Source organism: Lagopus leucura, unplaced genomic scaffold, assembly GCF_019238085.1.
Source record: "Lagopus leucura isolate 7727_CA_CO unplaced genomic scaffold, USGS_WTPT01 Super-Scaffold_741, whole genome shotgun sequence".
Lineage (NCBI taxonomy): Eukaryota > Metazoa > Chordata > Aves > Galliformes > Phasianidae > Lagopus > Lagopus leucura.
The window spans coordinates 7584334-7610891 of record NW_024962256.1 but is presented as its reverse complement, the minus strand read 5'-3'; the positions used below and the strand labels follow the sequence as shown (position 1 = coordinate 7610891).

At 38.2% G+C, this 26558-nt stretch overlaps 1 protein-coding gene across 4 annotated transcripts in view; it reads right to left on the bottom strand.

Annotated features, from left to right (window-relative positions):
• The window catches only part of WDR11 (WD repeat domain 11), a 34761-nt gene extending 14900 nt beyond the window's left edge, over positions 1 to 19861 (bottom strand). The window contains exons 1-15 of one of the 4 annotated variants that reach the window (XM_042863864.1): positions 19707 to 19861; positions 19087 to 19198; positions 16487 to 16640; positions 15890 to 16063; positions 14393 to 14576; positions 13418 to 13583; positions 12445 to 12559; positions 12000 to 12195; positions 10633 to 10736; positions 9638 to 9817; positions 8988 to 9072; positions 3457 to 3563; positions 2214 to 2289; positions 978 to 1086; positions 300 to 424 (exon numbers count right to left, since the gene is read on the bottom strand). In XM_042863864.1, coding sequence (XP_042719798.1) covers positions 300 to 424; positions 978 to 1086; positions 2214 to 2289; positions 3457 to 3563; positions 8988 to 9072; positions 9638 to 9817; positions 10633 to 10736; positions 12000 to 12195; positions 12445 to 12559; positions 13418 to 13583; positions 14393 to 14576; positions 15890 to 16063; positions 16487 to 16640; positions 19087 to 19198; positions 19707 to 19792 — 1973 coding nt within the window. In that variant the 5' untranslated portion in view covers positions 19793 to 19861. The remainder of the gene's footprint in view (positions 1 to 299; positions 425 to 977; positions 1087 to 2213; positions 2290 to 3456; positions 3564 to 8987; positions 9073 to 9637; positions 9818 to 10632; positions 10737 to 11999; positions 12196 to 12444; positions 12560 to 13417; positions 13584 to 14392; positions 14577 to 15889; positions 16064 to 16486; positions 16641 to 19086; positions 19199 to 19706) is intronic. The other 3 variants (XM_042863865.1, XM_042863866.1, XM_042863867.1) reach the window with 3 other exon arrangements.
• Positions 19862 to 26558: the final 6697 nt, after the last annotated feature.

Genomic DNA, 26558 nt, shown 5'->3' with positions numbered 1-26558 from the left:
TTGTTTCTTGAAAGCAGAATTGCAACACTTAACTCATTTATACACTCCTGGAAAAGTTCAGGGGGCAAAAGAACAACTTTAATGGTCTGCAACAGACACTAGTTACACTTGGTACAGTTTTCCTCGTTCTGCAGTAAATCAGAGATCAGTGCCTGAAAGTTCAAGAGTGGCACAGAAAGTTGTTTTTGCCTGGTATGTACTCAACAATCAGCTTGAAAATATGCTGTTTTTTTAGAACAACAGCATATGGGGAAATGAACAACTGATAAATCACAGCACTAAATCTGAGTCAGAAATACCTGATAACAGAAGATTCGACGCTGCTCACTTCAGTATCTGATGCAACTGTCTGCCGGGCCATGGCCTCGCGGGCTGCAAGCTGCTTCTTCCTCAGGCTTTTCAGGTTATGAGAAGGTGACCACTCCTGCAAAAATTTGTTGAAGAAAAATGAAAAATATTAATCACAGAACTACAGAACTATTTGAGTTGGAAGGGACCTTCAAGGATCACTAGTCCAACTCCACTGCAATAAATGCAACATCTCCAACTAGACCAGGCTGCTCACAACCCCATCCAGCCCAACCTTGGACATCTCCAGGGATGGGCCATCCACCACCTCCCTGGGCAGCCTGTTCCAGTGCTTCACTATCCCCTACTGTAAAAAAGCTTTTTTAATGTTTGCTTCCAGAACTCACAGAGGAACCTGTCTGCTAATTATAATGGTTTCAATGAAGATTGCCTTCTCTGACACATTCCTTCATCATCCAAAAGACAGACAAGTATCTAGCAGTATCTCCTTTTCCTTCCTCTATTTGGTAACAGATGGGGGGGGAAAAAAAAAAAAAAAAAAAAAAAGAGAAAGCACTTACATATCTACTACAGATAAAATAATATTCTGATGCAGAAATGTTCATAGGTTTTCATACTTTGTCAACAAATTACATTTAACAAATAGTAAGGAAGATTCTATTCCTCACCAGAGCAGTCACTGCAGGAAAGTTTTTAGACATTTCTCTGAGCAGAGTGCAAGTTCTGACATCCCATATTTCCAGTGGCTTGTCTTTAAATACCACAGCTAGATACTGCCTGAAACACACAACAATTTACTATATCAAAAGAAATCTTTTCACTTTAAATTTAGCATTTTACTTCATACATTTTCCACATCCATATTCCAGAAAGTGCTGATTTGAAAAGAAAAATAAACCACCCCACAACCAAAACTCAAAAACTAAGACAGAGAAGAGTAAATTAATGTGGCTCAGATCCGAATCCAAAGCTTGTGATTTCCTTGCCTTACTCAGCTGCTTAAGACTCAGTTTGAAATGAAGGTCTCCTTCAAGGCTAAAATAATCAGACATTTCTGTCAGGTTGGTGGCACTGTTCAGTTACCGTACAGGAGACAAAGGAATGAATCCAGAGAAAGCAGCAGCCCCTCTAATTTAGCCACATTCATCCCAAGTCAATGACTGCACAATCTATCAGAAAGATGCACCAAGTCTGCAGTCTGGATAGATTTATTTTCTGCTCCAGACACATGGCACCTTCCTAATCCAGTGATAAATGACCATAAAATCCTCTTACACTAAACCACTCGTCAGTCATGTCTTCAGATCTTTCATCTGTGCAGCTAATTTAGGAAAACACCTTCAATCTTCCACTTTTCACATGTTGCATGAAAATACAGACAGGTTCTATAGCTTTATGTACTCCTCTCAACTTCATTAACCTCTATTCAAACAAACTACACTTTCTTGTTCTCACTCAACTTTTTGTAGTCTCTTCATTTAAGCCAGTGCTGTTCTTAAGTATTAATATATCAGCAAGACCATTATATGGCTGAACACTTGACCACATAAACATTTTCCAAAATATTACTATGCAAGCCAGAGAAGATTACTTTTTTTCCCTCAATTTTAAAGAAAAAACTCTTAAATTCAACACTATTTTAATTCCATTTACCCAGGAAAGCAAAGCAATCTTTTGTGATTGGATTCCGAAGCGTGTGAGAAAGTCTACCACAAAAACATTTCCAACATTTCCTCTAATACTTTACATTATGCTTTCATTAATGCTGTTACATATTCACTTATCCTTTCTGGACTAGTGGGTTTTCTTTTTTTCCTGATATTCTTGTTATTTCTATTGAGCAATGAGGACCTTCACACAATACAGTAAAATTTATTAACTTCAGAAAGGTCATAATTACTTACTTCAAATGAGACACCTTTATCATTTCAATAGCTGGCTCATCATTGCCTCTCTCCCCACGAAATGGAATGCTCCTGCCTGGAACACAATCATGATATGAACATAAAAATTTCCATGGTGGATTGGAAGGAAAAACACTTAACCACACTTACCTAGAACATCCCCAAGTGACCTGCATAACTGACATTACTCCAGTCATTGTTATACTGTATCTCAAAATCTGAATGTAAACACTACTGTGTATCACAATCCCTGACTTGCTTCTGGAGCACAACTGAAACTGATGTACCTCTTCTGTTTTGATTTAAACAAACAAACAAAAGACATTATTGAGAAAAAAATACACAATATTGCCAGTTAGAAGGACAGCTTCTTTTAGCAGCTATGGAAATGCAGAAATTGAGTCTTTTACATAAGTTTAAAAAAAAAAAAATCACTTTATGCTACATAAAGCAATTGAGAATTAGCCATGCGCTGCAAGATTCAGGCTCTTCAATTAGAAATTAAATGGCTCTAGGGTTTCCCACTCAAAAATAATTTAAAATTATTATTAAAGTGCTCTCTAACATTTCAGATTTTACCTCCTGGTATTCTGCAAATAATAACCAGAAATGTTCTTGGTATTCTTGGAATGGTTTGAAAAACACATTAGGCTTGCTAACAACTATATCTTTTAAAAAGATACTTATTTTTAACCCTTCCAATCCTTTATAGAATAATCCTGTTTTATTATTTAATTACTACATATATAGGGTTAGGGTTATACATATATAATTACTACAATACCGATTTTACATTCATACACACTTATGTATTTTTATCTGTAAACTCCAGCGTTATACCATGCAGAAATACAAAGACAAAAAACAACAGACTACTGAACTCAGAAGAACAACCTGTAACAATGGGCTCAGGCTCTAAAAAAACACATTTGGAAATACATGCCTTTTGTCAACACGCTATACCACTAATAGAAATGTTGTCTGAATGCTCCTAAGATACTGCTGACACACATGCATGTCTGAGCCACAGGAATCTCTACAAAGGTATTGTTTCAAATCTGGCTTAGAGCACCAGTTGGAACACACCACGTGGCTTTCACAAGGAAGAACAGAATCAATTACATTCCTCTTTATTTTTTTTTCCCTTCTGTTGTCATGACAAAATAAAGTATTAACAATTTTTATTTGTGACTCTTCAGCAAATCTGACAGCCTCTTCTACAGATGTCTCAGGAAACACCAACCTGTTGGCAGGTCCACCAGCTGCAGCTCGTTTCTTACCAGCCCTAAGTTGTTAGGTGTTGATGTGGCAAAGGAAATAAAACCAGACAAGCTGATCCATTCTATTCCCCTATGACCAAAAGAAACAATACAGAGCATATTAACTGCGATACTCGAATGGATAGAAAAGACACTATTTATTCTCAAATTCTTCAAGTTTGAAAATACCACAGAGGTAATTTTCTACATTTTATGGAAATACTGTATTTGAGCATAGAAAGAAGTCAAGCATTTACAACTATGATATAAATACACAAATAAAGATTACTAGTTTAAGTTAAAACCAATGCCTTTCTTTAGGACAATGTTGGTAATAAGGTTCTTGTTGGGTTAAACAAAAATTTCAGTCAGGAGCACAGATAATTTTTGTGGAAAAATCCTTCACGTACTCAGCACTGGAGTAGATTACCAAATCACAGACCATTGAGTGGCCTGGGTTGAAAAGGACCACAATGACCATCTAGTTCCAACCCCCTGCTATGCGCACATTTGCCAACCACGAGACCAGGCTGCCCAGAGCCACATCCAGCCTGGCCTCGAATGCCTCCAGGGATGGGGCATCCACAACCTCGCTGGTTCTTCCCACTGTAACAGGTTGCCCATTAAGTAACTCAGATTTTTAAGCACAGAAGAAGGGAGAAATATTCGCGGACAGCAGGGTGAGAAGACAGGTATCTTGCTGTCTAGAGAAACAGAAGTGATAAAACAAGGGAGGCCCTGAACACATTTCACAAGCTACCAGAAACAAACTAACAGTCTGTATTATTTTTTCTGCTCCTTTAGATCATGCAAAGGCAGCCACAAACCAAAATGCCTTCAAGTTGTAAAGTTACAATGTGTGTAACAATGTAAGCACCTTTGGGTCCGGTCCCATCCTTCCCCACTGTCTACACACACTGCCAGTAGGAATATCTGAGTGCTCTATTTGTGAATTAAATCAAGTACTAATCTGAAAGAAAACTGAGACTGTCCTAAAATACCTGTCCCTAAATTAATTTCAACAGGAATTAAAGGGTTTAAGTTTTCCTCAAATCCTTCAAACACTGATTACTTCCGTTGCATCATTTCTAACATCCAGGTCTGTTGTAGGGAATACGTGTGAAATATGTAACACATATTTATCATTTATTATCAATAAATCCAATTTAGATTGCATTGAGTAGAAGTTTCCTAAACACAATTTAGAGCAGGAAAAGCAAAAAATCATTCCCATAACATTTTATACATAAACTATATACATAAACTATAGCCATATTTATCTTTCTTTTCTTCCTAATTCAAACTACTACAACAACAACAACAAAAAAAGAAAAAAGGAAGCATTACTTCCAAGTCCTCAAGAAAAGCTTAAAAATTCAGAATCCAATCTTTTTCCCACCAAGACTAGCAAAAGTTTAACCAGAAACTTCAATCATCATTAGAAATACACAATTATTAAGCAAAACACTACAAGACTGAACAGAAATCTATGATTGCAATGTCTCTCATTTCAAGCCTCCAAACAGTCCTGAATACGGGATATTCTGCAGTGGAAGAAACATTAATTCTGACACCTTGGCAATCTATTATCTTTTATTCCACTGTGCTTTTTTGGAAAAAGCACAGAATGCTCATAATGCATTGTTATTGACAACAGTTATTCATCATTCTCACTCAAAGACCTGAGGCATTTTCTTCCCCTCACTCATCTGCACAGATATAACACCACAAGTCCTTTTGTTTGCTGCCAGCTGGCCATGTATCAGTGCCAATGAAGATAACAGAATCCGAGGGCACCCATCATCAAACACAAACCTCAGCCTAGCTAACAGCTTGCACCTGAAACAATACAAATTTTGTTACTGTCCTACATGTAAATTGAGAAATTTGAAGGAACTACTTATTCACCAAATTAAGGAAGACAGTGGTTTACCTTTTAATGAAGGAAACAACTGATGCCTTCCCTATTGCAGTAATTCCATTTGCAAGATTTCTCCATAAGAGACCGCTTTATTTCCTAGAACTACAGGTTACGTTCAGCTGCAATCTGTTTCTCAAATAGCACCTACTCTTTCAAAATGTAAAATTCAGAGATTCTAGACATGCAACTCATTTCAGTTACTTTGGGTGTAAAACTCAGTTGTTCTGATGAATGGTTTCATTGCAGACAAATTACAGAGTAGACTAAAATGGATAAAGAAACAAAGGACATTTCTAGCTTGGAAAGAATTACTGTGATCTTACAACAAGGCAGCTGTTAGTTCAATTAACTATAAAAAAGAAAGAAAGAGGTAAGAATGGAAACAAAACTAGGAGATGTACAAACTTTTTACAGTCCACTTGAACCCATTTATACTCTTTGCTTTTCACAACCTCACATAATGACGACTTTGGAATTCAGCTCTGGATTGGCAGATTTCATTGCTATGCCACTTAACACTCATCAGACAATACAAAACACACAGAAAGAAGTCTAGCACACCAACACCTGTATGGCAGAAGTGGAAAACATTTTATTTATCTTACCCTGGGCAGGATTTTTTTTTTTCTAGAAGGTGATGAATGTTTGCAGAACAGTCTCCCAAAGGAGAATGAGTGTAAACTCAACTGTCAAAACTTGAATGTAACTCAGCAACCCTTGAGTTTTGCCTGCAGGCCATCCTATTTATAGCCAGTGGGGCATTTTTATGTACACATTGAATGTATTTTCCTCTGCACTGAAAATGTACTATCTTCACCTATCTAACCTTAGTTTGGATATAAGGATAAAGTTTTTTTACAATAAGGGTGGTGAGGCACTGGAACAGGTTATCCAGAGATGCCTCATCCCTGAAGTCACACAAGGTCAGGCTGGACAGGGCTCTGAGCACCTCATGGAGCTGTAGGAGTTCCCTTCCATTGCTGCGGAGTTGGACCAGACTGCCTTGAAGGGTCACTTCCAATTCAAATGATTCTGTGATTCTACCTCATTAATGTACAAGAATAATTTAGATTGCTCAACTTAGAAAAAAAAAAGTTGTAAGAATTAGTTATTGCATTTGTCTTCACATTCCATTTATCAGTAAAAAATATTACATTTCTCTGTGTCTTAATGGAAGATCGACCTCCTGCTCACAGCTTCTTTTTCCACACATGCTATGATCTCTGCTGTTTTTTGCCCACTAATGCTCCGAGCTTAGCCTGATTGAGTTTTCATCTCTGTGGACTCTGAAGCATTTCTGTTTCCTCCTGCCTTGTACTCCTAATAGAAAGCAAATTAAACTCAAAGGAAAACTAATAATCCACACAGTCCCAGTGAAATGGTAAAGTAACAGCCATGAACTGAAATAAATACATTCAAAAAAAATAACCCACGTGTGACCAAATAATCTAGCTTGGAAGAAAAGAGCACTAATCTCCAAAAGGTGCAATAATTGCTAGTATCTAGAAAACTTACTGGCTATTATTTTAGCACAACTGACATGTAAAGGATGGCTGCCAATATAAAGACCCTTAGTTCCATTACATTTTCTGTGTGCACTACAAGGCACTGAGTTATAATTACAGGGCATTATTAACTACACACTAAAATGGTGCTCCCTGAAGGTGTGTTTTCAGTTAAAACTGACACAGAGGCATTATGCAAATTATCTGCATTTCAGAAGTAAAGTAAGAATTCCCACTGAAAGAAAAACTGTTATGCTCCAGGAATATTAATTTAACATAACCACAGTGCCTTTTTCTGTATGGCTTAAAGCGCTCCCGGGAACTTCTGAAGATTAAGTAGAAAGTCACTCTTGCCATTAAGGGCTGGATTGAGAAACTGAAATAAATATTTAAAGGATTTAATGACTGAGCTTTGAACAAAATTCACAATCACTTTGTGTTCTAAAAATACCACCTGGGTGAGGACAACTGCTAAGGAAGGCAATGCATTCTGAACACTTGTTAAACATCGCAGAAATTTTGCAACATGAAAAGCACCTCCTAACAGCACTCCCAGTCACTCCTGACACTGACACGAACTGGAAGAAAAAGAAATATGTTCTCAAAGCTGCCTCTCCAATTTTTATTCTTATTTTTTATTAATTTGTGAAGCATTAGTAGTGGTTTTAATTTTGAATTCTAGAAACTATTCTGAAAAAAAATCAGCATCTCTCCAGGCTGCATAACAGAATATAAAATTAGATTTATATTCTAAGTATTCTTCATGGCATTAAACAAACAAAAAAAAACCCAACTCAAATGGATTAAAACAGAAAGAGGAATTCTATTTTTGAAGTGTCTGCTAATCACACCACAAATGCAAATTTGCTTATGTGATTTTTGTGGTAGATTCAAAGCAGTTTTACATAATGAGCTCTCTCAGATGAAGTTATTCTCAGACAGCTCTGTTCCTCTTCTCTTTTTGTAGAATGAACAGTAAAATGAAGACCTTAGTCTCAAGAAGGCTTCAAGCCACACCTCTGACATAAACTTAATTAATATTGCTACTAAAATATTTTTATTTCCCTTGGTTAATCCTGTCTGAAAATACACATCTGGTCAGCACCATCATGAATATTTTTGCCATTAGTTACATGAATAGTTATTCCATTGTGTACACACAAACACCACGTGCAACAGGTTTCAAACTGACTCTGTTCCTTAGGATAGCTAAATCCTGAGTCCTGTATGTAGTCTTCAAAGTCTTCGTGTGATTTTTAAAGATAAAATTGTTTGGACTTCAGTTAGGTCTAGAACTATGTTAACAGCAATTTCACAAGTGAGCAAAGGAAATAAATTCTGATGTACAAAACAGAATTATTTCAAAGTACACAGTGTGCTAGTCAGGACTATAAATAAGACACTGAAATAGTGCTTGTGCTAAAAAGATTTCTTTGTACCAGAATGTGCTAAAGAAATGGAAAGTAGCTGACACACACACACTAGATCAGAAGGAACAGAAGAAATTCAAATATTTATAGTTCAATGGATTTTTCACTCTAATCTCAACACTGTTACTGCTTACATGAAGATACCATCCAGTCAGACTGCTCAACAGGCAATTACTTGGGTGTCATTAATAATGAAATGAGACACCACACTTTGCTTTGAATGCATTATATGTTTTAATTTTTGGCTGCCTGAAGGATTATGCTAGGAATAGGCTGCGGGGTGACCTCATTGCAGCCTATCAATACCTGAAGGGAACCTACACCCAGGAGGGGAGTAAACTCTTCAAAAGGGCTGATAACAGCAGGACTAGGGGAAATGGTTTTAAGTTGAAGGAGGGAAGATTTAGGTTGGATGTTAGGGGGAAGTTCTTTACTAGGAGAGTGGTTAGGCCCTGGAACGGGCTGCCCAGGGAGGTTGTGGATGCCCCGTCCTTGGACGTGTTTAAGGCCAGGTTGGACGGGGTCCTGGGCAACCTGATCTGAATGTGTATGTTTGGTGGCCCTGCTAGGCAGGGGGGTTGGAACTACGTGATCCTTGGGGTCCCTTCCAACCCGGGTGATTCTGTGATTCTGTGTGATTCTGTGAATTAAACTCTTACTTGACTTCGCAGGAATGGATGCTCAACTCTTTGTGTAATAGTCCACTTGTAAGGTGAAACACCAGGACAGAGCCATTACTTGTACCTATAAAAAGTGATTTAATAAAATAAATCATAGAATATTCAGACTTGTTTTATTTTTCTATTCCATATTTTAGTGAAAATGCAGGATTTACAGCTATTTCTCCTTTCTGCCACTTTTAACTACAGTACTTTACCAATTTTAGAAAAGGTATTTTGATTTCTAGCTCTCAAACCTCAGATTTCATACCCTCCAAGATTCTGCAGCCAGCAAAATCAGTTTGAATAAATGAATCAGTTTCATTTTCCTGAACCTACCTGTAGAGCCTACGGAAAGCCTGTTGATTCTTCTTGTATTATCACAAGGCATCCAGATGCAGGAAAACAGGAAGGTTTTTTTGTTTGTTTGTTTTGATGACTCAAAGATGAGTAAATGTCTTTAGGAAGAGTATTAAATCTTAATCACCAATAATCCTAGGGGACAATCCCTGCACAGATTTTACCAAATCGCTAAAATAAGTCCACTTTCTCACCCGTGAAATGACCTTCTGGTAACACATGACTGTATTTGTATTTAATCCAGAATGCATAATTTGCAGAGTAATCAATAAACCAGTCAAGATACTTACCAACAGCAAGGAGTGGCTCATACTGCTTAATGTTTTTTGTTGTAAGAGGTGGGCACATGCGGATAGCAAATGGAGGCAAAGGAAGGCCTGAAAGAAGTCCAGTCAGCAGGAATTTGAGATGAACTTCTTGCAGAAAAGAACTTTTCAATTGCTCTTCTCCAGCAACTGTACCCTGCCCTGCTAAAAATTAAAGATCTTGTCAGTATTCAATTTTAATCTGGGATTACAGAAAGTATCACAGGAGTTTATAAAAGAAAAACTACAAGTAATTTTACAAACTACCAAAACTTCTCTGAAGAGGCATTTCTTCTTGTTGAACTTGGTATGATAAAACTTTTTGGAGCAATGTACCTCATTTCACCAATATTACAATCAGAACAGCTGGGCCCTCTGAAGATGGGTACAAAAACCCATCTGCTGCCCACCTGCTGCAATCAACTATGCAAGTCCAAGTGTCATCAAGTACAAATTAACAACAGCTATGAGACCAACAACTAAAGAAAATTCAGATCAGAGAAGAATCATGCTCTAAATATCCTCTTTCCGAAAGCAAATCCAAATGTGCACCTTGAGGAGCACCACTTTTCCACTAATAAATTAGTTTTAAAAACACGAAGGTAACCATTTTATGGAAGTTCTTTGTGGAACACTTCTCAGTACTGATGTTGCCATCTAGATTTCACAAAGATGGATTTTATCAAACAACACTGTCTTCATACAGTTAAGATTACATCTAAAAACAAAAGGGGTTTGGGGTAAATTCCATTTTAAATTCCATTTTTTTCTTAGAGTAAGTGAACTTTGAATGTTGGTCTTCAACAGAATAACCTCAAAATGATTAATATTTTCTAACAGATGGGTATTATATTTCTTTTCTTTTAGAATTAGTACTTAATTTACACACAAAATAATTCTAACATATGCAATCTTAAACCAAAATGTACAATGATTCAAAAATCCTAGAAATCAGTAATATTAGTAGAAAATACTCTTACCTATCATGTTGTCTAATGACAGGTCAGGAAGTTTATTTTGGAATGCTCCTACAGGAATTCCACAGAATGAGACTGGGGAATACAAAGGTGATGCACTTGAACTGCTGCGAAAGAAATGAAAACAAACTCCTGATGCAAACTGACCACTTATTGACTCAGGTTCTTAGTTTTGCTTTCTCCACAGGCTGCTCTCTCACTTACTGCTTGCAGAGTATGTTGACAAGACTATACCCAACTCTTACCAGCAGATGATGCAAACAGAAATACACACATCTCAAATTCATGTATCCTTTGCTCTGAAGTGCACCTCATCACTCAGTGGAGGCTTTTCAATGTATTAGAGTTATGCTAAGAAATACAGCTAAGAAACATTGCTAAGCACGTTTGATATTAAAAACCAGATTCCCAAACCTTCTTACATCAATTCCAGATAAAAAAACCTGTAGCTGAAGCAATGCCTTTCATGTAAACAAAAGAAAGGCAACTGCCTTTGTATATTCAAAGCTGCAACAAAACCATGAGCTAATGGAGGAATACTCCTTAAGTAGCCATTAAAGACTCTGCACCAACTAGAAATATGCACTACTGTTCATTGCAATCACTGAGCCAGATTCCTCCAGGCTCAAAGCTGCTTGTAATATAACATTCTGCTGGATTATATAGCCACAACAAAAATCAATGCTTTAGAAATGAGCCCAGCAATCCAACAAATACATCCCAGCAACGCATAGATCCTATACAGCTATACTGGTTATACACCACAGTGAATCCATCTAATAATATTTTTGGGAATGAGAAGATAAAAATGTTGCAACACTGATGTGCAACAAAAGAAAATGTTTTATGTTTAAAATGTTAAGAGAAGTATTTCTGGCATTTAAAAGTATATTAAGTATTTTTTTAAATAACAAGTTATCTATTTTATCCAATAATATATTAAAGGCTTAGTGCAACAGAATAACCTTGATATGTATGAGAGGCTGCTTAAAACCTGAAATTGTAAAGGCTTCATATGTAAAACCATTAACAGTTCACACAGGCATATTCAAGCCACCTACTGTGCATTCACACTGCTTTGTGTCAAACTGACAAATTGCAAATGATTGAAACTAAGGGCTCCAATCCTGAAGAAAATGATACAGTTTGCAGAAAGCCAGATTACAAAAAAATGTTCCCCTGAAATAATGCGAATATTCATTCCTATCTTTTGTTTCCTTATTCCAAATGTCTGCCTCATCCTTGCATTCATACACAAGTATAGCACACGTCACACACAGAAGCACACCACCATTACTTTCAGAATATAATTAAATATCACTTGTAAATGTATCAGATGGAAACTTTGATCAGAAAAACAAAGTCATTACCTGTTACGCAGATTTTTGCTGGCAATACTGGATTTTAACTCCCAGATCATTACCCTGCCATCACTGACAATGAGAGCTGCAGAATTCTCATTCACTGGGCAGCACACCATACTGAATGGCCGAACTGTTTTTGTTACCCTAATTGCATCACATTGACTTCTTAAATCATAAACCAGCTCCTGAACTGGGTCTGGATCTGTAACATCAACATGCCACAACAAGCAATTAGATCAGAAAACATATAAACATCCAAAAAGTTAAAAAATTAAAAATAAATAAAATAAATAAATTTGGTAGAACACAGCCTAAATTTACTGAAGACAAAAAACACTAGGAAAGTTGTAATTCACCACTCTGCACAAGGCATGATGGCTGACACTGATGCTAAAGTACTGAATAAAATGCCTTGAAGTTGATTTCATGCCATTTTTGACACATAAATTACCTGGCTCTTCATTTGGAATTCCAGTTGCAGAGCAGTTAGATCTGCGAACTCTCAAAGTTATACAACCATTTTCATGTAGGCAAAATAAGCCATCGCGCTGAAAACAAGGAATTACCTACACGAAGAAAACATATTATATAAGGTTAAGAAAATTTTACCTTTGCAAAAAACTCTTTAACTAAACATAAAACTCAGAATGAATATGTAAGTCACCAAAAAATTACCATTAAACCATCATTTCAATGAATTTCTGTAGCTACGCTACTTGTAATGAAGGAAAAGTCAACAATCTGTGCTAGGAAAAAGTTAGAGAAAGAAAAAAAAGATCAGGCAAGAGCACAATAGTGTTTAAGACTGATAAGATTTTAAGTTTGATTTCTTAAAAGCATTATTACTAAAGAGAAATTTTTAAATCAAATAGTAAAACTACACTATGGCATATTCATGTACCAACAGATGGCTTTGAGAACTTCAGTGAGCTGTCTGAATTGTCTGTTGCATTCCTTCTTTAAACTCGTATGCAGTCTCTAGTTATCACTTTGTTTTAAAACATTATGTTTTGGTAACAGAGGTGTTCATGATTAAAGATGATCATGAAAATCACTGAAGATGTTCATGAGAATAAAGATGCTTCGATAAGACCTCAGACTAGATGCAGACATCCAGTTAAGCAAAGGCAAACACCCAAGGAACTAGTATTAAATTCTGGATGAGCAGCTTAACCAGAAGGGAATGAAATGCCTATTCTTCACAGCATTGTTTCCATGCTGGTAGCTTCTGCAGCAACAAAAGGAAGCAGGTTTGCTACAGACACCAGAACGCTAAGTTAAACAGCAGTTGGTACAGAGGATACTTCTCCTGATGAATATTTTTCTTTTCATCCCCTAGCATTAATCAAAATGCACCAATCAGTAGGTCATGAACTTATAATTCATTTCAATGATCCATTACAAACCAATCCAATTTTCATTACCTGTAGGAAAGGCACACCTGTTCTTTCAATTGCAATCACACCCACTGTCTGATTCACTTCCAAGTCAAGAATCAGAATTTCTCTGGGATAGAGTAACAACATGTAGTTCCTTTTGGAAGGCAAGTAGGATAACTGAAGGCAGTCATTGAGTGTCACAGATTCAGCACTGCAAAACATGAAAAATAAACTTTAAGTGGCCCACAAAATGAAAGCAACTTTCTTCAAGTTAGGTGTATAAAATTCAATGAATTGCATGTATGCAAGTCATGCTGAAGAAAATTATTCTTACACTGTGTTCAGTTTGGACATGTTCTTAACTGATTTAATGCCCTTTTTAAGGGTTTTTTGTTCGTTTTGATCACATCTGCCATACACTAAATCCCCACTATCAGCTTCTGTCTCCAGGACTATAAGCCACCTTGTGTTTGCAGTCACTTTCCCACTCCTCTTCTCCTTATCTGATATAAAATCAATGACAGTCAGAACTTTCATTCAGAGCTCAGGGATATCAAAAGAGAACATCCAGCTTTCCTTAAAGGCTGTATTTGCTTTATATGGCAATAAGTGATTTTTGCAAATAAAGGATATTTGTCTATATTATAAATAGATGTGACTAAAAAAACCAAATCACACAGTGCAGATATTATATAAAAATATTATATTAAAAAGAAAGATGTTACTAAAATGAGGGACCATTTTTTGAAAGAGGGCATCAACTGAATCTCAATTAAAAAAACAAAGCTGAATAAGCATAAATTAAAAGAAGCCAGGGACCTTCCTCACAGATGCATCTTACTTTCAATGCCATGAAGACGAACAATAGAAATTATGACTGGCCTACATACCCCACAATACATGTATTTTTTTCATATTTAATTAGATTTAGTTAATTAAATTATATTCAGTCTAACAGTAATCTAATACTACTTACTGAACACACAGGCATTAAAAAAACGTATCCATAAAGAAACCTACCTTGGTTTTTCATTACTGATTAAGATTTTTACTTTATCAAGGGCCTTCTTGGCCCCTGTAGTAGCAGCCAGCCTATGAGAAGGACTGGAATGGGGACTGGAGATGTAAACCTTCTTCCCTGAGCTGGCAGGAGCTTTGGAAGGAGAGAAGTCAGAGATGAACACTATCCCTTCACTGGTAAGCACTGTATGGGGAAAAACAATTATTACAAAATGCAATCTGCAATTTTGTTTTGGCATTTTACTTCAATAAAGTTTTGGTGGAGATAAATGATAATAGCCTAATTAATGCATTAACACAGAACACTCATAATTCTAGACAACAGGCACCTTCTACTCAAAGAGCAAAAGATAGCCCACTACCATGAATGAAAATGCATAAAAAGCAATTAATTTCAGAATTAAGTCAGTATTAAAAAACACAACGGATTAATGGTAGAAATTTCTTGTTTGTCACTCCATATTTGTTCAGTACAGTTATTCTGTCATCAGTTATTGTTTGTTAAGTTTCACAGTGTCAACAGAAAGTAGAGTTGCCCAAAATGGCTGCATAACCATTTGATCTTCTCATTGCTCAAAGAACCATTAACACATGCTATTTGTGTGGCAGGATAAAGATTCAGCTAAACTGTAAAGATGTAGCTAAGGTTTTACTACATGTTTATACTGCAAAGCTCTTTTCCCATGCTGAATGGTACAACAGATATAAAAAAGGAAATCACAGCTACAAATCGTGGAAACTGCAGTTCATCTCTTAACACATCAGGAGTGATCAAGATAAGCTAAAAGTAGTGACTCTTATTTATCTTAGTTTCTTTCCACTAAAACCTGAATTAGCACACGCTACATCCCCCTTATCATTTGAATTGTTTCTGAAACTGATACTCACATTCCTCCTCTAACAAAAACTTCTGTTGAAGACACTGTTTAGTTGAGGTCTGCTCTTATCTCACTGAATCCTCTCTCAGCATCCTATTATTTTATAGCCTTTTATATCAGTTCAACAGGGTTCTCTATGCCTGGCTTCCTCTCCAAGGTGCATTCCAACTTCTTTATGAAATCACAAAGGATTCTTTTCAGATCCCTATATTTTCTGTTCGTGAGCACTTTTGCCCTCCCCTCTCCCAATTCCGATTTATTTTAGACAATCTCATAGAGGCCAAAGACTCCCTGTCATTGTTTAGAGACTTCTTCCTAGCATTAATAACATCATCTCATCTATTCCATTACTTTAATCTCAATTTCTCTATCTACTTTGACATTTTGATCTCACATTTTTCCTGGTCACACCTGCCAACTTCCTTTCTATGTTACTTAGAGCACGCCTTTTTTCCCCTCCCTTACAGCTCCCCTCCAATTTGAACTGATGATACTATATCCTATAACACAAGTATCCACAATTCTTGACACAATCATACAGACATTTTGGTTTTTTGCTAGCTCCAATTAACTAAAATTACATCTGTCTTTTCTTATTATTTTATACAAACAAACTTACGTGCTAAGTGGGATGGATCAAATGGGTCAAATGAAAAAGACAGAATATTTTCTGCATAACTTTTCTTCCAAAGTTTGGTGCCCGTGTCTGCATTCCACAGCACAATATAGTTAGGTGGGTGAACTGCAAGCAGTAAATCTCTAGAAGCATCCTGATTCCACAACCACTGCATGTCTGTCAAAAGAAAGAAGGACCAGTAAACACCCAAATTAATTTTCAGAAAAAATCTGTTCTAAAACGATTCTTTTTCTGTAATACACTGTGAATGGCAACTTGTTAGTAACAAGATGTACAGAAGTCTTCTGAAAGCATACTTCTCTGTGGTTTTATCGGTCATACCCTTCTATTTTTGTTAAGTGCATTAAGACTATTAACAGTATAGAGAAGAAAACATCTGTTTCCAGGTCCAATACTAACACCACCCCACTGTCAATCTGAGATGGCGCACGGTTCTTTTCATCGCAACTGACACAGTTCTGTACAACATAAATACAGAGTGATGTTTCAGATTGAAATTCACTGGCTGAACTGAGCCGAGGATATGGACTTGTCCATGCTACTCCGTAAAGCAACCTTCAATCAAACATCATGCATTACCTTGTATTGGTTTTGCATGTTCTTGTATTTCACAGCAAGCTGTTCCTGTTGCCACATCCCACACAATTATTTTACCAGTAGCATCAGCAGAAGCTAAACGTAAAGAATATGGAGAGCCAATATTGTGATGATAATTTTCTTTAGCCCATTTAACCTGAAGACAGAGATGAAAAGTGGTCAAATGAGAAAAACACATACAACAGAGAAATCCAACTTAATATTGTTCAGACTGATGAACAAACAATAATTAACTCACCAAAAAAGCATAGCAATACTTGATAACATCCATTACTGCATCTGCTATCTCTGTGCCATTGAGTGTGCCACCACTACTGATTTTCATACACCACTTCCTGGTTTGGGATTGCATGCTACAATGGCTTGCAGGAAGATGGCAATACACACGTAAATTAGGTATCTTGACATACGAAACATTCTGTCTGCAAGTCTGCAGAGATAACACTGAGATAACACAAGGAGATAACACTGACTCCTTCCCTAAATATTCAATCCAGAATTGTTTTGCTACTTGCTGCTGACAGAGAACAAAGATGCAAAAGGAGTAAATAAACCTTAATACTATGCTAATCGAATTCATCTACTACAAAACTGATCTTGCAGCTATCTTGCTGTATTTTGTCCCCATAGCTGATGGAGAAAGGGTCAGGTCAAACACAACTCTTTCTGCAGGTATTGAAAAGGTGATTAGGTAATACAGTTGCATCTGGGCATCACTAATTGCAACAAAAGTTAGATTTATAACTGCACCCAGGGCCCTGTGCTGCCCCTGTCAGAGGACCAGGATGCCTTATCAGCCCTGTTCATTAACATGAAGAAAGAAACACCAAGGCAGATTTCAATCCACTCTTTTTGTGATGGATCAAAAAGTCTTTCCTGTAATTACACTTTCATTTGTAAAAGCACTCCTTCAAGCACTCTTTGCAAAGCTGGAAAAAAAACAAAAAGCTATAACCCACTCTGTACAAATTTATCAGTCTCCCACGAACACAGAATTACCACCCTGACAAACGACGTGGGATATTTTTCAATGCAATTGCTGCCAATTCCAGATGCAGCTGTAACACAGGAAGACTTAAAAGATCAGTAGCTAAACAGACTGCAGAAAGTTTATGAAACAACTGCTTCTTTCTTTTTTAAGAACAGTGGTATGTTTTGAAATGTTTCAAAACTGAAGCATGGGGATTTGAGGAAGAAAACTGTTTGCTGGTGTGAACCTCTGCTACAAAGATTTGAACAGTCAGACAAACATAGCTGATCTCTTATATATCTCCTCCAGTCTATATAAGCTATTAGCAGTTATAAACTGTTAAAAAAATAAATAGAAACAGGACTTGAAGAATATTTCATACGCATACAAAGATATCTACCAATGATCACAGCTCTCAAATAATCTCTACTTAAAGTGGAAAAGAATTTCTCTTCAGTCTTTTTCTTCACAAATAAGTCAGTTTCTTACAGTCTATTCCTGATAATAATTCACCAAAGAGTGGATGTGAAAAACGCATCTTGTAAGTTACATAGAAACTACTTGGACTACTTAATCTGGTTTCCTATTGAAACAGTTACTCCTCAAATCTGAACGTAACTGAAGTACACTAAAATGCTATCATTTCCTGAGTCAAAAAATATTTGCTATAACTTATCTGAGCTCAGTGGAAATGTTAAAACACAGACATCATTAAAGCTGCCATATCCATACCGCTTGCACTTTCTGTATTTTTTACACTATCAGAATCGTAGAATCATTAAGGTTGGAAAAAGACCATAAAGTCCAACCATTAACCACGCCAACAAACCGTGTCCCTCAGTGTCACATCTCCACAGTTGTTGAGGGATGGGGTCTCTCCAACCTCCCTAGGCAGCCCATGCCAGTGCCTCATCACTCTAGGAGAGTAGGAGAAATTGCTCCTACTAAACAACCTGAACCTCCTCTGGCATAACTTGAGGCTATCCCCTCTCACCCTGTTGCTGTTAGCTGGGAGCAGAGGCCAACTCCCACCTCATCACAACATCCTTGCAGGGAGATGTAGAGAGCAATAAGTTCTCCCCTGAGTCTCCTCTTTTCTCCAGACAAAACCATTCCAGTTCCCCAAGTCGCTCCTCCAGATCCTTCACAGCTTCAATGCCATTCTCTGGACACACTCCACAGCCTCAATGTCTTTCTTGCAGTGAGGAGCCCAAAATTATCAATGCTACAATAGATGTCTTATTCATTTTCAAGGCCAGCCCAGAAACAACTGAGGCTAAGTGGATGCTTGCCCAAACAAGCTGCCAAAAGGTACGACAGGCTCTGGTTAACTGGTTAATCTTTTATGTGCGAAAAATGAGAAACAACCTCTCCCTACTAAGAGTCAAATATGATTTTATAAATCTAAAAGTCTACCGCCAGCCGCAGTCCCAATTTGAGTATGTGTGGTTTGACAATAACAATTTCAACTGCTTTGAATACGTGATTATGTAAACATGTATGCAATATAATTTCAGTTATTTGAAGTGATTAAACATACATGTCTGTATAGGTACGTACACCATATGTATACCAGAGACAAGTGATACACCTCAAATCATGTGCACCTCACCTTGACAACATTTGCTTTGTGCCTTTCCAGAACCTGCAAGGTCTGGGCAGTATTGGCATCCACCACCAGCACGAGGGAATGGCATCCGTATGCAATCAGACCCTGCCAGCCCCTAGGAAAGCACATCTCATCATCAAACCGGCAACAAACAGAGCAAGTAGCACTTCACATCATAGAATCATAGAACTGTAGAATGGGCTGGGTTGAAAAGGACTAGATTCATCTAGATTCAACCCCTGCTATGTGCAGGTCACCAACCAGCAGCCCAGGCTGCCCAGAGCCACATCCAGCCTGGCACTGAATGCCTCCAGGGATGGGGCATCCACAGCCTCCTTGGGCAACCTGTTCCAGTGCCTTACCACCCTCTGTGAGGAAAAACTTCCCTCTAATATCCAACCTAAACCTGCCCTGTCTCAGTTTAAAATCATTCCCCCTTGTCCTATCGCTGTCCACCCTCTTAAACAGCCGTTTCCCCTAACATCAACACAGAGGCGGGTGTTTTGTACCGCCGGGAGGGATCAGCACTGTATCAGTGACCATTCTGCATCGTGGGGCTGGGAAGGGATGAAGCACCGCCTCCCCCGTAGCCCCACACCCGTCCCCGGCCCGGCCCCTCTCACCAATCCGCCGCCCCCCGGTTGGACGCGCTGAGGGCGCCCGTCAGCGTCCGCGCCGACAGCTTGATGTTCACTGTGAAGGGCTGCATGGCGAATCGGGCAGCACCGATCCCAGCCCCGCTGCCGACAGCCTACCGACCGCGGCCCGACCCGCCGCCGCGGAGCAGGAAGCGCAGCACCGCCCCGCCCGCCGGTCCGCCCCGCCGGGCTCCGCCGCGCCTCGCGCCTCGAGAACGGCAGTTCCGGGCCGCCCCGCCTTTTGGAGAGCATATCCCGACCGTCGGGCCCAGGGCGGGGTTCATAGAATCATAGAATGGCCTGGGGTAAAAAGGACCACAATGACCATTTAGTGTCAGCCCTCCTGCTATGTGCAGGGTCACCAACCACCAGACCAGGCTGCCCAGAGCCACATCCAGCCTGGCATTAAATGCCTCCAGGGATGGGGCATCCACAGCCTCCTTGGGCAGTGCCTGTTTGCTCTGCAAGGCACCAAGTGCAAAGCACCCAAACGTTACAAGCAGTGCAGCCGATACAACAGAAAGAAGGGATGCTGTCCAGGGGGTCCTCGACAGGCTTGAAATTGGGACCTTGGGAACCAATGAGGTTCAACAAGGGCAAAGGCAAGGTGTTGCGCTGGGGTCGGGGCAATCCCGGATCCATGACAGACTGGGATAACTCACTGAGAGCTGCTCTGCCAAGAAGGACATGGAGTTTCTGGTGGATGAAAAGCTGGACGTGAGCCACAACTGCATCCTGGGCTGCACCCAACAGAGAGGTGTCAGCAGGGTGAAGGAGGGGCTGTCCCCCTCTGGTCTGCCCTCATGAGGCCCCATCTGCAGTCCAGATCTTTAAGGTCCCTTCAAACCCAAGTCATTTCCTGATTTTTATGATTCTACATATATTTTCTATGCCACAGCATCAATAAGAAAGCATGTAGCTCCAAGCAGGTTTCTTGAGTTGTGCTTGATGTGCATTCTGGTTTTTGGGGGGTTATCTCTCTTCAAAATAGAGATTGCTAATAATTGTTTGTTTGTTGTTTTTCATAATGGAAAAGATGCCACTAGATGGCCAAAGTTAGCATGATCATAATGCCAGCTTCATGTTTTTGCAGTGCTGGAGCATCACTTTGCCACTGAAAATGCTATTCCTCTTTTCTTCTCTTTCTTTTTTCTCTTTTTAATCACAGTTCAATTTGTGCAAGCTGGAACTCAAAGAGCAATCTGCAGCTGGTGCCTTTTCCAACTCTCTTCTAGATAAATAAAACAGTAGAATCACAGTACATTGCTGACCACCATTTTCAGCTGAACTTTAACTTTTTATTTCTCAAAATCTTCTCATCTGAAAATGTCTCTGTCAGTGTTAAAGCTGATGAATTGCTGTTTGGAGATGTAGAGGGCTTCTTTGTTACTTTATCACAGTTTGAAGACAACATGATCTATAGATCCACTCTGCAGAATTCTTAGCAGTCATTAACCTCACTAATTTTAGTTATTTTTTCTGAGTTTCTGTACTCATTTTTGGCTTTAGGTTATTGTTTCAGCTAAAGCATTATATATTAAATGTCAGTAGAATCCTCTTCTAAAGTTGGTCCCTTGATAGTGACAGTAGAAGGCAGCTCTACAGAAACATCATGTGCATATGAAGTGAGAAGAAATGAAAGTTAATAGTAATAAGAGTACAGGAACCATGGAAAAAAAGAACATATGGTTAACAGGTGAAGGCAGTCACAAGTGTTTCTTCAATAAGGCTTCCTCCTTCAGTGGCTGATTTTCATGCTTTAGACTGCTTTCTCACATGGCATTAAGTTATGGAGAATCAAGTGACCCTTGGTACTTCTACTGCAGTGTATTACTGTTCAGATGTAGAATTTTAAAGAGTTTATGTAAATGCTTCCCATAAGTTTTTCGCTTTGAAATAGTGCTGAAAAAGCAATATTTATGGGACTGATCAAGGCAACATAGAAGCAAAAATCCTCACAAGACATAAAATCTCCTATTCATCTGCCTGTGGAGTGGAAAGTGACTTGGCTGGAATACTGTATTAACAGGTAAATGCCATGTATGCATATATTTGGGAATCATCCTCTGAAGTGTCCATTTAAAAAAAAAAAAAAAGATATTGGAATAGACATCTGACCTCTCCCCACCTGGTGGTGAATTAAAATGTATTCCTTCCCCATCCTGTCTGAGCTGTATATGTTGTTTTACACTCTGTGGCATCAGCAGTATGTGTCTGTTTTTTCCCTGCAGTAAAAGTAGTGGATAGAAAGTTGAATCTTTGATTTACTGATCATTTTCTACAATTTTCACATCCTCTATCTTAAAGAAGACTCTCTAAAACGTAATCCTGTTTTCTCAACATGCAGTGGATGTCATACACACACACACACACACAAAAACAGCTGTTATTTGAGTACATTCCCATGCGTGCAAGAGACTGTTTGGCTTCAGCCATGTGATAAGCAGACTTCTAAACTTACCCACTATGACAGTATTCCCATACTTGATTTTATTTACCTTTCCATTTCTGACTTTACTCTGTTAAGCACAGAAGACAAACAAAGGGAGGTTTAAAACAAACAAAAAGGAAACCAACCGGGCCTCCAGAGGTTGGCGTGATGTTCTTTCTAGGAGTGCTATCAGCTGGAGAGCTCTCAAGCCTCAGAAGTATGATCTCTGCTCAAGTGGGAATTGCAATGAAATTCAGGACTTAAATCTCTGAAATGTAGGACTTCTACAAGGACACATGGTGTTCTTCTGCACATCATTAAGGTCAACTGAAGTCACTCAATAAACATTGAAAAAATCTCAGAAAAGATGGACTACTTGAGAAATCCTTTTGTTTTTCCCTATGATATCAGGAAGGATGAAATATATTCGGTTTGAAGGCAGTTATCTCAGGAAATATTAGCGTAACAGATTTAATGGTTGGCATTCATGCTGGGAGAGATCATAGGAATGAGAAACTTTTGCTTCCAACTACTGTTATATGTAACCACTGAGTTTCAAGGCTTACATGTGTGTACTAAAAGCACAGTATCTGTTGTCACCAAAATCCTCATCTTCAAAACCTTAATGCACAGAGGCAGATGTAAGCCTCGGGTGGAGAGATGGAATAGCAATGGACAGAATCATGTTTTCCTGCATGCTGACTGTGCAAGGCTTAGTACAACAAAGTGTTTCTCACACACTTTTAAGAATCAGAAACTAGTTCCATTACGTCTCTTTGGTATTAAGTACAGAAGTGGGAAACAAAGGAATCTTGATGGATTTGAGAGGCACCAGTCTGCAGACTGTGCAAATGAAAAGACACTCATATTTTTTCACAAATTATTATCTATTAGAAATTATCAAAACAGAATTTGGTTTACTAAAATAAGTGGCATACATCTCAGAATGCCAGTGCCTCCTACATTCAGTGGGAAGATGATCACTTTTCTTCAGTCCTAGGATGGTTATTCCTCACATCAGCTCTCCTGGGGTTTGTAGGGTGCCTTAATTTTTCAAAGCCAATCAGAGCCACAGTGCTTCTAAGAAGTAACTGATGCATTAAACGAGAGGCAGTGGGGAAGTTCAAAAGAAGAAGGACCCTGAAAATACAATTGGGCGGCACTGATCAACGTGGCTAATTAAGATCTCAGCTGTTACCGACCCAGAGTAAGCTTAAGTCTATCATAAATGTTATTTTTACAGATTAAGTCTTCAACTCTTCTTGAAAGATTTCCTTCACTTTATTTCCTATTCTGCAAACTATTTCTTTTGACAATTATGGAATTTCTCCCATGAGAAGGCCTGATACTCGGTTTTAATACAAATTAAACAATCATTTTTGCACTGACAAGATCAACAGATCTAAAACTGTGAGGCTAAAAAAAATGTTGCTTGCTTATCAATTCTGTTCCATCTTCATCCTTGTATTTTCATGTTCATTCTTTCTTTCCCCTTGGCTACTTTTTGACATACTGGAGAATACAGAAGTTTTTCAAATAATGTATTCTTGGAGATCAATTTTCAAGGATCAAACAGTTCTCTAGCTCCCTATTCTTCACAGAAATTTCAATAAAATATCCATGATTTGAAGAGAGAATCATCTGTCTGAATCACATTGCACACATGCATGCTTCAGAGCAAAAAACATACAAAAAATGAAATATTTAGCAAGAGTTATACAGTATTAAAGCCACAGGGATTTGAAATCAGAGTGGTGATATTTACAAAGCATTCTTGATTTTCATAATGAAAAAATGTCTGACCTATAAACAAATAATTTGTCTAAATTTTTACGTAATGCATTTCTGAGATTTTAATGCCCAAAGCTTCAGACTTGTATTTTAACAGGTAAAAAGCACACTGCAAGTACATGGTGGTTTTCTTTTTTTTTTTTACTTCATCTATTGTCTGCTGTCATCATCAGTGTCCATTATCCTCCAAGAAAATGTTTATACATAGCAAATATTCCATCTGCAGCTCTGTCCCTAATATCCACAACAGTTGCTTTCTAGGTGGGTCAGCACTGAAATTCTGTTTATCAAAGAGTAAACATTGATTGTTTCATTTACAAGCTTAGGATTGCTCTTAGTTCCTTTTAAAGGATTTCTCAGTCATTTATCTGGGTTAGGAAAAGTTGTATATTACTGCCAAAAATAAGACTTCTCACACATATGGTAAGTACATGCAGTTGTACCCAGTATACCCAGATGTATATCCATTTCCTATTCACCAAGATTGTGGAAATAGGAAATCTTAAATTCCAGAAGATACTGGAATTTTCCAGATTTTCCTGATTTCCTGATTTTCCAGGATGCAGAACTTACTGGCACACAAAATCCAATAAATAGGATACATGCAGATAATTTGCATGGCCAACAGCCACGATTTCTTTCCTAATTTTAAACCAGCTCTGAAATATCATTTTCTGTTTTGTAATTCCTTCTAAATTAATTTAAACACAAGTAATCTCAAGGGCTTAATTTTTACATGGTACTGACAAGCATTGTGCTACAATTTACTGAGAGATAATTGCTCATTTACAGAAAAAAAAAAAACACAAAACAAAACACAGCAAACATTAAAAAAAAAACCTTCAGAGATTCCTTCCCCTGCCATGATACCACATTTCTTCACTTTTTTTTCTTTATTTTTCATGTTTTCAGAACTTGGAAGGATTCATTATGTGACACACAATGAATTTGTTTTTTTCAATGGATGAGACTAATTATGGTGGCACTGTAAATATTTACATTGTTCTAGCCTTCTTCCTATCCTTACTTATGCATTAAATGTCAGAGAGCAGTTTAGCAATTATTGTGGCAAGATTAGAAATTACACGAGGTTGTGGCAGGGAGGGATAAAGAGAGAACCAAATAGAAACCTGATTATATCAGATATTACCACTGGGATCACATAATTAAGCACATTCCTCATTCAATTAGGAAGCTCAATGAAAAGTATGTTATTGCTAGTCAGCAATTTTTTACCAATTTTCATGTTGATTTCATCAGTTCTCAGAAGAGCTACCAGGCAAAATGAGATCTTACATCTTTGATTAGGTGGAAAACAATCTGATTTATAATTTTTTCAATATCTGTTCAGTGAGTGAGTGGCTCAGGATCCTCAGTGTACAAAAAGATTCAGCAATACCTATCCTAAGAAACCTGCTTTAGCACGATAGTTGGACGAGGTGGTCTCCAAAGATCCCTTCTAACCCTTACAGCTCTGTGATGATGTGATTCAGTAATAGGCAATTGAATAATGTGGCAGTGCAACTGAACAAGTTGCATATAGATCACAAAGTACCAATAGGCATGTGAGTGGGAAAGGGGAGTTTCTTTGCTAGGAGCTGTGAGTGCTACCCATTGGTTATGCTTTTAAATTACAAAAGCGAGTCCTCACTAGTCAAAAGCCAGTGGTACCTTGGACAACAAAAAGTTTGCCTTTGGTTAATTGTGTTTAATTGGTCCTGCTTAAATGAGGATAGGAAAATAAGAATCTGTAGAAGGGATCAACAGTGGTTACTATTTGCTTAAAAAAAAAACAACAACCACCAAACACAGAATTAGTTAATCTTATAACTTCAATGAAAAAGAATACTTCTGTGCTGTACTGCATATTAGCATTCCTCATCACACATTTTCTAGGTGCTGATTGCGCTCTAGTAAAAAGCTTGCAGGATCTTGACTATTTATGAAGGTGTCTAGTGATAGATCAAGGGGGAATAGTTTTAAAATGTGACAGGGGAGGTTTAGGTTAGATATTAGGAGGAAGTTTTTCCTCACACAGGGTGGTGAGGCACTGGAACAGGTTGCCCAAGGAGGCTGTGGATGCCCCATCCTTGGAGGCATTCAAGGCCAGGCTGGATGTGGCTCTGGGCAGCCTGGTCTGCTGGTTGGTGACCTGCACACAGCAGGAGGGTTGAAACCAGATGATCATTGTGGTCCTTCTCAATGCAGGCCATTCTATGATTCTATGATCACAGGCAGATGATAAGCTCATCTAGAGCAGCCAACAAAGTGGTGACACAAGGAAGAAAGTGTGAGGCTCTCACATCCCAGTCTGCTGCCCTGAAACATGTTCCCTCACCTGAAAGGGTTCACAACCAGCAGGAAGCTGCTCAACAAAAACTCCTCATTAACTCACGCACTGTGGCAATCTTATCAACTCTTCCTTGAAAATCACTGTTTAGCTGTGAGTAACCCAGTTATCTCCCATAAAAGTCCTTGTAACACAAAAACCACTTGCAGCTACTGGAATACAAAGCACATCTGTCAAAAGAAAATCCTCATTAATAAAGTATGAGAATTCTGGCTCTTTTACAAAGCCTTAATGTGACACAAACCCCTTCTCACCACTTGTGATA